General features: G+C 43.8%; 1 protein-coding gene across 5 annotated transcripts in view; it reads right to left on the minus strand.

Moving 5' to 3' along the window:
• Positions 1–3,091: 3,091 nt before the first annotated feature.
• STARD13 (StAR related lipid transfer domain containing 13) overlaps positions 3,092–13,312 on the minus strand; it is a 186,177-nt gene continuing 175,956 nt past the window's right edge. For all 5 annotated transcript variants that reach the window (XM_075266000.1, XM_075266001.1, XM_075265999.1 and 2 more), the window contains 7 exons: positions 11,416–11,614; positions 8,281–8,488; positions 7,454–7,568; positions 6,852–7,073; positions 6,509–6,726; positions 4,247–4,423; positions 3,092–3,736 (listed from right to left, as the gene is read on the minus strand). In XM_075266000.1, the coding sequence (XP_075122101.1) occupies positions 3,619–3,736; positions 4,247–4,423; positions 6,509–6,726; positions 6,852–7,073; positions 7,454–7,568; positions 8,281–8,488; positions 11,416–11,614 (1,257 nt within the window). In that variant the 3' untranslated portion in view covers positions 3,092–3,618. The remainder of the gene's footprint in view (positions 3,737–4,246; positions 4,424–6,508; positions 6,727–6,851; positions 7,074–7,453; positions 7,569–8,280; positions 8,489–11,415; positions 11,615–13,312) is intronic.

The following is a 13,312-nucleotide window of genomic DNA, read 5'->3' on the forward strand; positions in this document are numbered from 1 at the left end:
ACCTCTCCACGATCCTGCCTGACGTCCTTTCTGACGTTTCTGACATCACATGAACCCGGCCTGCATCCCGGGTCATGTGATGTCAGACGTCATTAAACAAGGACGGCAGAGGAAAGGCAGCGGAGAAGACAGTGTAGGAGCCGGGGGACAGGTAAGTAACAGTGGTTTTTTATGTTTTTATCCTCCTGGATCTCCGATTATTATACTCTGGGGTCTGAAAAGACCCCAGAGTATAATAATTGTTTATGGGTGTCCACTATGGTGGATAATACTGTGTGCAGGGGCCACTATGGGACATAATACTGTGTGCAGGGGCCACTATGGGACATAATACTGTGTGCAGGGGCCACTATGGGATGTAATACTGTGTGCAGGGGCCCCAATGGGGGATAATACTGTGTGAAGGGGCCACTATGGGACATAATACTGTGTGCAGGGGCCACTATGGGGCATAATACTGTGTTAAGGGGCCACTATGGGGCATAATACTGTGTGCAGGGGCCACTATGGGGGATAATACTGTGTGCAGGGGCCACTATGGGGCATAAGACGGTGTGGAGGGGCCACTATGAGGCATAATAGAACGCGCAGAAATGCGTAGGAGGTCGGTCGAGATCTTTGGCGCCGGTGTCGGTTGGGGGGAGGGGGGGGGGCCCATGTCAAAAGTTCGCCACAGGGCCCCGCCATTCCTATTTACGCCACTGGGCCCACACACAGTAAGGGTTTCCAGGAACATTTCTATCAGATTGCAACACTTTATTGGCCTGCCCGTTTGCCAGATATATCACCAGTGAAGCAATTCATGGGACCAGCTGGGACGGCAGCTTTGGCAACCTACAAGTGTGCAGGATGATCTACAGGCCCAGCTGGAACATCTGTGGGCAAATGTATTGTAGGATACCCTACAGAACCTGTATAACTTCATGTCCACCAGTATTTAGTCTTGCGTCCTGGTATCTTGAGCCTCCTTTCAGTTGTACAGTTTTCCCCAATAACCTTCTCCTTTCTCTGTAATATTATATTCGCTTCCATATATCCTCATTACATTCACACTGGGATTCCAATGACAACTTCTTGGTGTGTTATTTTTTGTCATTGAATGTAAGGGTCCATTCACACGGAGTAAACGCGTGCTCATTTTGGCAAAATACACGTGTTAGGGTAAGTTCAAACGCTAGCTTATTTTGTAGAGTAAAATTACACTTGTAAATTTTGCTATCCCATTGACTTCAATGATATTTTTTACACGTGTAAAAATATGCCTGTAAAAATACGCCTGTAAAATGTCATTAAAGTCAATGGGAGTCTTATTTTTACACGTGTATTTTGCAAAAACACACGCGCGTTTACTCTGTGTGAAGGCTCCCTTACTGTAATACGCCACAATTTTTTCAGTGGCGTTTCCGCTGCGGGCAAATTGCAGCGTATCCGGCCTGTGGGGCCCGGGCCTTACACATTGGTACCCCATGTGTAATAAAACTCTGTAATATACATCCTGGTATCATTTTGTTACTGCAAAAGCAGACATGCGGAGAAAACAGATATAAAGCTATATCCGAGTTAGTATCAGAAATAGCGCCCCTCTTGTCCATAGACCATGTCTGGTGTTGCAACTCAGCTCCTTTTAAGTAAAAGGCTGAGCTATAATACCATATACAGTCCATGATCACATATATGTAGGTGATGCTTAGGTTATGGCCTCAGGTATCTGTTTGGTGAATTGATTGTTAGGTTGGGACCCCTTGTGATGTAAACGATGTTGCAAAAACCGTGGCGCTTTACAGTCCCTGCAAAGTGGATGGAATTCTATTGAATCCTATCCATACATTGAAGAAAGACACACTACTATTTCTATAACTGTTGAGGAAACCTCTTTGGACTTTCTGTAAAAAGCGCTGTGGGAAAAAACGTGATTTTTCCCACATCGCGTTTTTGCTGCTGACCGCTTTGTGGCCTCAATGTGTTTTTGTAAAACTGCATAGCAATAAAATCAGGAGGCCATGTAGCGTCCCAGAGAAACACGACGGACCTGTTTATTTTTGCCATATGTATTGTCTGATTTTATGAGGTTTTAATATCCTGAAACTGATGTGACTTTAAGAGGCCTGAACCATTATGGCTGGAGACGTGTAGATGGTACATCCCTTTAACATGACATCATTCTAGGAGGAGAAGACGGTCTAGTTTTCTCCCTCCTCAGAAGACTTGAGTGTGTAGGTTAGGACTAACCATGGTTGGTAGTGACAAGTGAGGACCTTGCAGCCTATACAGAGATGAGCTATAGCTCTGCCCCTTATTTAGGACAAGTACGTGTGACTGAGGGGGGATTTTTATTCGGCCTGTAATAACATTGCATGGTGATTATAAAACAGATCCTGTGCATTGTAAATAGTGAAGAGGTGAGAACTCTTGCAAAAGCACCAGAGTATCTTCACAGAGTTGATCAGCAAGGGTCCTGGGCGTTGGATCCCCACTGATCAGCAGGGGTGCCAGATGTTGGATCCCCATAGGGCATGGGCATCGAATCCCCACTAATCAGCAGGGATCCCAGGCGTTAGATCCCCACTGATCTCTGACATCTCTTAGACTGTTAGGACCTTGCAGATCAGCTATTTTCCACAGCTCCCAGTATTGTTAATAACCGCAGTTATGGGTACTATAGTTGTATCCCTTTGAAGTATCTAAGATACCGCTGCAGCACCCATAACCGTCACTATGAAGAATGCACTGTAAGGAGGGGGTAAGGGACACTGGATAAAATTTTGCTTCGGGGCCCATGAGACTTTCGTTACGCCAATATCCACTGGGTTTCTGCAATGATAAGTGAATAGTCCGGTAATGACCACAGTTTTGCAGGTAAACAAATTACTTGCAGAATGACATAGCCATTAAATATCAATCAGCACCAACACTATGTCATTGTGGTTTTCAGTTGCTTTGTGAGACTGTAAGCTGCTGTTCTGACCACCAGGTGTCACTGCTGACTGCACAAAGACATCGGCTCCTAGGACCCCACTGTGCTGTTGTATTATTGAGGGACCTTGATCTGACTTTTTGGACCAACTTTGCAAACACAAATAACACATACACGTTGTTTTAGGTCACATTTTAAACATGAAGACAACTCTTTATTCTCTTATATACAAAGTACCTGTTCTCCATAAGGTCCAGACAGTGCAGTGCATTACAGATGAGGACAACTAATGTCACGTGTCCATATTATTGCTGCGTATAGTAAACCACATCTTCCATGGTTCAGATATTATAATACTTGTGGTCAGCTCTACAAGCATTTATACATGTGTATAAACAATGTGCGCAATGTGAAATTAAATGTATGAAATACCAAACGAAAAGCTTCCACAGAAAGCAATAACTCATATACTTCATTTACGTACGCTGTATACACATATAGTCCTGGTAAAATATCTTATACATAGATATATAGATTACATATTTACAGGGTCTTGTACACAATTAAATAAAATGGAGCGTTATCTCTGATAGGCCCGTCACGTCCAGGAGTCCCCCACATGCTCAGTGCTGCCCCTTGGTCGTTGTGGCTTCTAATAATGGAGATCCTGTTATCCTATGGAAAGTCTTTCTCTAACATATTCTTCAGATTTTCGTTTCCGGTCCTTCTGCCGCAAGCGGCTGAAATGAGTTCCGGATCCGCAGGACTTCTACTGTGCAAAGGTGTCCAAAGCATTTGTTGTACCAATCAAGGCAGTGGCCCCTGGAGTATAGAGAAAAAATAGTCAGACACTAATACGGAAATATGGTGCGAGCATATATATTTATGGCTATCATGGGATACATTTCAGATCGGTTGGGCACCTCCGCTGAACAGCTGTCTGGATGCGCCACATTGTTTTGTTGTGCACTGTGGTCTCTATTGTTTCTATTGCTCCATACTCCAAGTAGTGGCTGTTTGGGGTATTGCAGCTTTGTCCTTTTTGAGTGAACAAGATGAAGCTGTAATACCTTTAATTACTGCTACTAAGGAGATGGATAGACCGATACAAACAATGAAGAGGTAACAGTGCTCAGTAGATCAGGGGGCTGCCGATACCTGGACCACCAATTGCATATTGAAAGTCTAGCCTAATGATAATGTGGTGAAAACAAGACTGACCTAAACAAAAGCCATACATGGGATAAGGAGATCTACCTCTCATATATGTTGTATGGTTGGTTGTAGATTTGTCAATGCTTTTCTCTAGACTACATAGCTTCGGGAACTTACTTTAGGTCAATTCTGGAAATATAAGTTAGCCTGGATTTTCCAGATCCACAAGGCTCAATCAGATATCGCATGTCCAGAACTGCGGCCCGAACTCCTCCTATTAATGGGGCATCTTCATGCTCTACAGAGGTGGCCACCAAACTACACATTCCCTTTGGTAAGTCAGTCCTCCATGTCCTGGAAGTAAGTACAAAGGTAAGTATGGAGCTGAAATAACAGATGTCCATTTGCATTTTTCAGAAATTTACTTTTCTTATGAATTAGACTAATTGATGTGATAATTATAAGGATGTCGACTCTTACGTAAGATTAATATAGTGCAAACCATAACAGCAAGCAATGAATTGGTTAATTATACTTACATTTCAATGCGATCCTTGTCACCATGACACCTTGTTCACATCTTTCTGTCATTCCATCCAGGGCCACATCTCTAATGAGGTGAGGTGAGGAAGCGGCCTCAGGCGGCACTCCGTGGCAGCCGCGGCAATCAGATTTTTCTTCTAAACTAGCGCAGGAGAGGCCGCTCTGAAAACAAGCCGAGTGGCCCCTCTCCTGCGTTGGTTAAGGCCTCTGCGTCTCAGCGCAGGTGGTGTCATCACGCCGCCTACGCTGAGATGCAGACGTCTCATTGCCGGGTGAAGAGGAGGTGGCAGCGGAAGAAACGGTGAGGTCGGTTGTTTTATAGTAGGCCGCTACCTGGAGTAACCGCAGCAGGTAGAGGCCTATTTACCTACTTACCCGGGACTGGTCACTACTACTTTCCCTTCTACTATAGACTGCGGAGGGCGGCGGTGAGCAGGCCCAGGCTGCGATCCCACTGCCGCTATTATTATACTTGGAGGTCTTTTCAGAACCCGAGTATAATAATCGGAGCCCTAGGGGAGGTGAGGGAACATAATAAACAGTGTTATTTACCTCTCTGGGATCCGATGTTAATCCTAGCAGGTTATGGGCCTATATGGTAATGTCCTAGATGTGACAGGCCCGACTCCTAGCAGGCTTCGGGCCTATCACATCTGGGATATTACCATACAGGCCCGAAGCCTGCGCTAGCAGTACCATACAGGCCTGCAATCTGTGCTAGTAGTAACAGCCTGTTACTGCTAATAGAGGCTTTGGGCCTGTATGGTAACAGGCTGTTACTACTAGCACAGGCCACGGGCCTGTATGGTACTGCTAGTGCAGGCCCGAAGCCGGCTAGGATTAACATTGGATCCCGGAGAGGTGAGTAACACTGTTTATTATGTTCCCTCACCTCCCCTGGATCTCTGATTATTATACTCAGGGGTCTGAAAAGACCCCTGAGTATAATAATAGTTCATGGGTGGGCACTGTGGGGCATAATAGTTGGGTGGGCAACTGTGGGGCATAATAGAGGTTGCAGGGTCCACTGTCGCCCCGTAACCTCTATTATGCCACACAGCACCCCCCCCCCCTGCAATTTCTATTATGCCCCAAAGTCTATTGTGTCACTGTGGGGCATAATATAAGCTGCAGGGGCCCCTGTGGAGAAATGAGGAGCCAAAGATGCCCGTGTTGTAAACTTTACAAAGTCAAGTCACAACTGGAAGAAGTGGTCATGGCGGTCCAAAGGGAAGAGATGGGAAATGTGGGAAGACGTCCTCCTGTAAGTATTACTGCACAAAATATTACTGCATTGTATTCACTGTAATGTTACCACTAGCAGTTCTAACCCCCAGGCTACATGATTGAAACCAGACACTCATTGCCAGGTAGCCACCATAGCACCAGTGGGAGAGAGTAGGGCAACCCAGGGTTCAAGAATATGCTAGATCAATTAAGGTAATGTTAATTCCTCAGACAACCCTTTTAAATTTCTCCTTTCTGACAGTGGAAGGCTACGTGTCATACATTTTCTCACTTCAGAGCACCAGAGGGCAGGTGTAAAAAATGATGGTGCCCAGATGGCAGCCATTAAAGGAAATAAGAATGGAGACCACAGAAGTTTATCCATTCCTAGTGTATTAAAGGTGACCTGTGGCCAGGTAAATATGGCTGAGGTGCCAACCCCAGAACAGGTGCCAGAGTTTGACCACCCCTGGTATAGATTGAGAGAGAAGATACAAGACAGGCCATGTTAATTCTCATTATAATGCTCCCCCTACGTACACTACTGGCCTGATCCATCATTTAGACAAGAGACGCCCCATATAAAAAGATATAAAGAGCTACAATAATTGTATACATGTCTTCTATACTAAACCCAACATATAACATAGTGATGCTGAAATAACTTACCTCAACACCACAAAATCCTTAGAAGGATGAGGAGCCATGCTGTCCAGGACATACTGGTAGACTTCAGTTTGGTTATCAATTGTTTCTATAACTTTTGCCTGGGCAAAATCATCATCCCATAGGTGGCGCTCTCTTAGAAGACGATTGAGAACTACAGATGGGGGGGCCTCAACTTCCACAGACGCCTTCCAGACCCTCAATGGATTTCCATCTCCAACCTAAATAATGGTAAAAAAAACAAAACATCGAGTTATTATAAGAAGACCTAGATGAGTGTTTGCTCCCAGGGGTCAGTGGGGCCATAGGGGGCAGTGCCAGGTTATACTTTTGAGAGATAGATTACCTTTTTGTAGGCGAGCTCAGTGTTGTCTGTACTGGAGAGGGATACCCATCCTTTAAATTTTTCCTTGGATTCTTTCTGAAGAGTCTGGATGACGGTATCGAAGTATGTGCAGACACCGCCGGCTTCCTCCTCCATCTGTTTTACCAGTTCCTCCAAAGTAGGAACATGGATGTCACACTCTGCATATGAATTCCGGGACTGGGCAATGATTTCCTCAGGAATCTGAATAAAATAAATCTCCGATGACTGACTGAAGACAATATATATATACACGTGTACATCCTACGTTTGGTTCACACTTGTGCCGTGGTCTCCATCATTTGGGTCCGCCATTAGGGTCCTCTGAGGAACCTGAACGACAAAGAGCTGGACCACTAAAACAGTGGTTACACACTGACACCAGGAGTCTCCATTGACTATGGCTGCCATAGACAAATATTTCTTAATAAATGAAGTTTTTCGAAACATCAACCCTGTGCATGACATGGAGAGGTATATGGCGCTATTCAACCAACCACCATGTGCTAACAAAAGCCACCATTTGCAGCTCATAGTTATAGCTTACCACCAGGTAACATGTATATACAACACGCAACACACACCTCAAACAACTTGTTGCACTCCATAATCATATGGGCCAGACCCTGTGTAGCCGCCAGGTTCTCGTTCAAGTCCTTCTGGTCTGGTTTTCCGGTTGCATACTTCTTCTGAATGGCTCTGCAAGTAGATAGATGTCATCAGAAACAGATTATGGTTATTTTCAAGGCACTGGAAAAATTTGGAAACCATATTTATACCAGCACCAATGCTAATAATGTGTGTGTAATGGATATTGGCAAAATTGCTTTGTGTTGAAAGTCCTGGGCCACAATGTAAAATCTATAAAGGGTCCACCACCAACCATATGCCATTTATAATAAAGGTGACTTTTTATGTGTCATGGGGGCTCGAGCACCAAGGCCTGGTTGTGTCTTCTACCTATTAGCCCCTATATAGTGATACCCATGTCAAGGATTTCATTGACTACTATGTCTGCCACATTGGTTTCCATTAGTACATCAGTTCTGTACACAGCATGGCAACAATATCCAAAGTCCAACCACATGTCCTATACACATCCCCATACTAATAAAGTAGAAGAGGCACGTGCCCAAAACCTACAGCAGTGCCCATGAAATTTCTCAATATCTCCATACATCTCAAGGATATGTCACATATTATCTCCATGGACATGTAAGGGCACTTTAAGAAGGTCTACAGATATATTCTCCGCCAATCCTACAGCACAGTAACCTTAGGTCATGAGATTTCCTGAAGATGCTTGGACACTAAATTCCCAGCCTTCTGACATTTATGTGCTCCATCTTTTCAGCGTTTATACAGAATTTCCAATGAAATATATTTCACTTTTTATGTAAGAAATCCCTACCTGGGGGAATTGTCTTTCTTCAATAAATTCAGGTGAAAAAGTGATGGCGCCAAGCACACGGCGAGATTCATTGGGGTCATCTGATTTTCGTCTACGGCGGTGACATCACTAAGAAAACACAAGAGCGTCTGCAGAACTTCACGGTTCTCATCTGACATTAGCATGATGGCCGACTGCACTGCCTGGAGCCTCTGGTCCTTGGGAACATCTGAAGAAAGTGACACCACACAAGATATTATTAATAGCCCAAGCCTGTCGGGCACCGTACCCATGAGACAACAAAGTCTTGACCAGGCAGAGATATTTTTTTAGCAATACGTGGCATATTCACAAAAATGAAGAGAAGAGAGATGAGCTGCAATACCAGGTACAACCTATGAACAGGTGTGGCGCTGTTTTTAGAAGAAAAAGGAGGATCCATGTTTTCTAACCCCGTTAGGATAAGTTCACATAGGGTTTTTGGACCGGAACCTGAGGCAGAAGACGCCTCAGGTTCCGGTCCAAAATACGGGTTGCCGTGGCTGAATGCCAGTGCACTGCACCAGTGTCTTCAGGCCGAATCGCGAGGTGAAACGGCCTGAAGAATGAGCATCTTGCTTCTTTTTCAACAGGAGCTGTCTTTTTGGTCAGGATTTTGAGGCGGCTACGGCCTCAAAATCCTGACCAAAAAACTCAATGTTTGTCATTTTTATGTTCCTGAAAAATAAGTATTATCTGCATTTCTTAATCTGAACAGAACTGAACTACAGTACCATGCATAGCCTATGGACAATAGTGGCACTGTTTCGAGAATACAGCAGCCATATTTTACTAGTTTTATAAAACCTTGCTTGATTCATAGATCCTTGCAACAGCTCAATTCTTCCATTCTCCAACAGAACAAAGAAGGTTTTCCCTAGCCCCCCCCCTGAAACACTCCCCCTTACACAAAATGTATGAAAAATCTAAAAAAGGCACGTTGACGTCTTAAAATAGAAATTATAGGAAAATTATTTATAGATGTGTCTACAAATACGGCGATCTTGCACGGCTCCCATAAATCCTGCAATTTCTTAGAATCATAGGCGCTATTTACCGTATATACTTGAGTATAAGCCGAGTGTGTTCTTTATGTGAGCAATTTATGCATAGGCTTTTTTATTCATGTAAATACGGTAGTGTGTCTGTGCTCCAGACTCAGGAGGTAAATGAGTTTAGCAGCAGCCTCAAGTTTTTCGCGTAAAACTGTGATGCTGAAAGAGTTAAGGCGGGTGTTTCACCTATAAAAATGCATTTGAAATGTCAAAACTGTGCTTTTTCTAAAAGGGAGTCTGTCACCAGAACCCAACACATGAACTCAAGCCTGCAGATAGATAGGTTAGGGTCACAAGAATCATACAGTGTTCTCTCCTTGTGAATCACTGTCTCCATTGTTGAGATATCACCGTTTTTCTCATATGAGGATGCCGCCATTGTTCCAAAGAGCTCATTTGCATATTGACAAAAACAGCGATATCTCACCAACGGAGGCAACAATTCGCAAAGGGGAAACACCATATGATTCAGGTGACCCTAACCTATCTTTCTGCAGGCTGGGTTCATGTGCTGGGTTCTGGTGACAGACTCCCTTTAAGGTGTGGTCAAAAACGCCATCAGAAAAAGAACAGACAGTTTTGACAAGGTTTTCAATACGGTTTTCATGGGTGAATCAAATTTAATGTACAGGTTTTACCTGTCTAGTTATATAGCCATGGCGTCTTATCAGTCCAAAACTTTGTAGCCGGACATTCACCTTTGTGTGACCTGTACTACTATGGAAGAGGTTAATGCAAACATGATCAGCATAACCTTAATGGGGCAGACGGAGCCGGACACAGATGGGCCTACATCAACGATAAGGCCATTAGCAGGTAGCACAATAGTAATGTATATTGACCCCAATTACCATGTGCACTGGCTATAGTGACACTGTGTACTGAATATAAGGGGTGGACAAGGTAATTACCATGTGACAAAGACCAAGTCTACTAAATAAGACTGGCCCTATGGAGTCAGCTAAGTGAATTTGGCGAGACCAACCAGACAACTAATGTGTATGGGCGTCTCTTGAGTGTGCCCAACACTTTTGTTCAAGGGTAGACCAAGTATACCCGACAGCGGTACCAGGGTGGGTATTGGGAAGTTATAAAGGGGCCGTAACAGAGACATTATACTGTTTGGGGTTCACAAAGAGTTATTATTTTGTTCAGCGGTCACAAGGGGGCACTGTATTGTGTGGTTGGACATGGGAGAGGTGATACCATATAGGGTGCTAAGGGGGCATTATACCATTTTAGGGCCAGTAAGGGGACATTATACTATTTGGGGGCACAACTAAACCCAGTAGCTACAGGCATGGGCAAGGTTAGAGGTTTTGTCTCTCTGGGGACCCCTCTAGATGCCACGTAGCCCCCTGAAAACAAAGGCTCAGGTATATTGACATTCAACAAGAGAAGTTTGATACACTCACATTAGATGGTCGGCTGGTTTAACCAAAACCAGAAAGTACATCAGACATTGGGGTTCATGGTCAGCCTGCGCCTTGATGTGTGTAATTGTTACACCTATACATATTCTTTTTTTTTTTTTTTTAATGGAGATTGTGAGCCCCCCATAGAGCTCACAATGTACATTTTTCCCTATCAGTATGTCTTTTTTTTGGAATATGGGATGGAAATCCATGCAAACACAGGGAGAACATACAAACTCCTTGCAGATGGTTTTTTGCCTGTGGCGGGATTTGAACACCAGGACTCCAGCGCTGCAAGGCTACAGTGCTAACCACTGAGCCACCGTGTGGCCCCCACCTATACATATTCATTCATTGTCATAGCTGATCCCTATACACAATTTACACTAATGTTTCCATACTTAAGAAGCATATTTCCTTATAACACTTACATATTTCCTTATGCGCCACTTACTATTATCTGCATTGTCCATGTGTGGCGCCGTACACATCAATCTGGATAATGCACTTACACGGCAGCGGCCGTCCAGTCTAAATTCTAAATTCTGAAATTTCCCCACTGTGGGACTATTAAAGGATTATCTTATCTTATCTTACTACGTCCCATCACATACAAGCGTCTTGTCGTGTCAGCCGTGTGTACTTACACTGGTAAATGTGCAGGAAGGTCTCCCCCAGTTTACTGGTGAGCAGGGGCTCTGGAAGGTCTCTGAAGAACTGCTTCATCATGTCGGCCACATCGTAGGCACACTGGCCTTCGTAGTTTACATTCTCGGGGCTGCTTTCGTTCATCTGGCGCAGGGCCTGGATTCGAGACTTAACACCAGACTTTCTAAACAAGCCAACCTGCGGAAAAAGTCAATGTTTTCCATGACCATTTCACTATATAGCGGTGGACATCATTTATCTTCTGTAGACGCTAAGGCGATCTTCTTTGTATTACTATCCATGCACTTTTACCAATGCTATATTAGATTCTATTGCGGGACTTTTTTTTTTTATGTAGATTGTGAGCCCAAGCAATGAATGATGGGCCCAAAAGTCCCCTGTATCCTCCCTTTAAATGAAGTGCCAGTGTGCTTGTCTAACCAGCATTTAATTCATATCCATATCATATCTCTGGTGGCCCCATAGAAGTGAATGGAGCACTAGTCGGGCAAGCACACTGGCGTTTCACTGACATGGAGGATACAAGGAAACTTTTGGGTGCTCATTTTCCTGATCGCTGAGGTTCCCAAGGCTGGACCCCAGCTATCTGACACTTGTCCCTTAATAATACGTAACATATTCCGCAGCACAAACCTTTAGACTTCATTTAGACTGTGATGGAAAAGTCCTATAGGATAGCAATGATGATAGGAAAGTAAATGGCACTCATCACATAATGTATACATAGAGCTTATATACAGCAAGACAGTGTGGTGAAGGTTATTAAAGAAGTTCTCCGGACTTATAAGATTGGCCAATCCTCGGGATAGGTGATCAATCAAAGATTAGTGGGAGCCCCATGAAACAGGATGCAAATGAGCATTGTGGCTTCCTCAAATGAAAACCCAAACAGCGCCATACATTGCACAGTGGCTGTGCTTGGTACTGTAGCTCAGTCTCATTCATTCGAATGGGACTGAGGTGCAAACAGACTATGTGATGGATATAAGTGACATCAATCAGCTGATCTGCGTGACTCCCACATGTCAAACTTCGATAGGTGATTGATCCAAAAGATAGGTGATGAATCTTATAAGCCCAGAGAACCCCCTTAACATTCTCTATGTTATAGAACCCAATTCTGCAGAAACCATACTGTAACAGCAAACATACAGAGCGTAAAACTCATACCATCTTACAGAACCTACACAAACACCCTATGTGGTCACCAAACTTCTCATTTGTGACTGAAGTTTTTCCTTAAGAATTTCATGCTTTGTACTACACAGGGTTATTTATACACCAAACCCTATTTACTTCATACAACAATAAGACATTTTTATGGTCCCGAAATGATGTTCTAGATTTTTCAGAGATTAAAGGGTTTGGCCAGTCCATACATATGAATGCGTCACTGTCTGAAGGCTCTCGGGGAGACAGTAGTTAGAAGGCAGCTTTTTCTGCTCGCATTGAGACGTCTCAGAGGAATTCTATGCTCTCTCCCAAGACCTCAGATCTAAAATTATATTGTGTGGGAGGACAGTGAACTAAGAAATCCTTGTTCTAATTGTCCTGAGAGCTACACAATCCGCATTATGTTTTGACAACATAAAAGACGACAGTCTCCATGTCAACTCTTGTTACGAGGACAAAGATCTTTTAATGGAAGGAAAAACATCCTACTTATTGGAGCGTCCTGTCCTTCACGTCAATGACCCTTCTACATTCGTGTCCCGGAAATATATAGTAAACATAAGGGGCAAGGCATAGATTTTAATCCAAATTAGGGCCAATTGTAGTAATTTTAAGTCACCCATTTGTAGTCGGATGTCCGGTTTCCCAGGCTTCCGTATTTTGCTTAAGCAATGGAAGACCACTGTAATGGCTTTTTTTATT

Source organism: Leptodactylus fuscus, chromosome 2 (genome assembly GCF_031893055.1).
Source record: "Leptodactylus fuscus isolate aLepFus1 chromosome 2, aLepFus1.hap2, whole genome shotgun sequence".
In the NCBI taxonomy this organism is placed as follows: Eukaryota; Metazoa; Chordata; class Amphibia; order Anura; family Leptodactylidae; genus Leptodactylus; species Leptodactylus fuscus.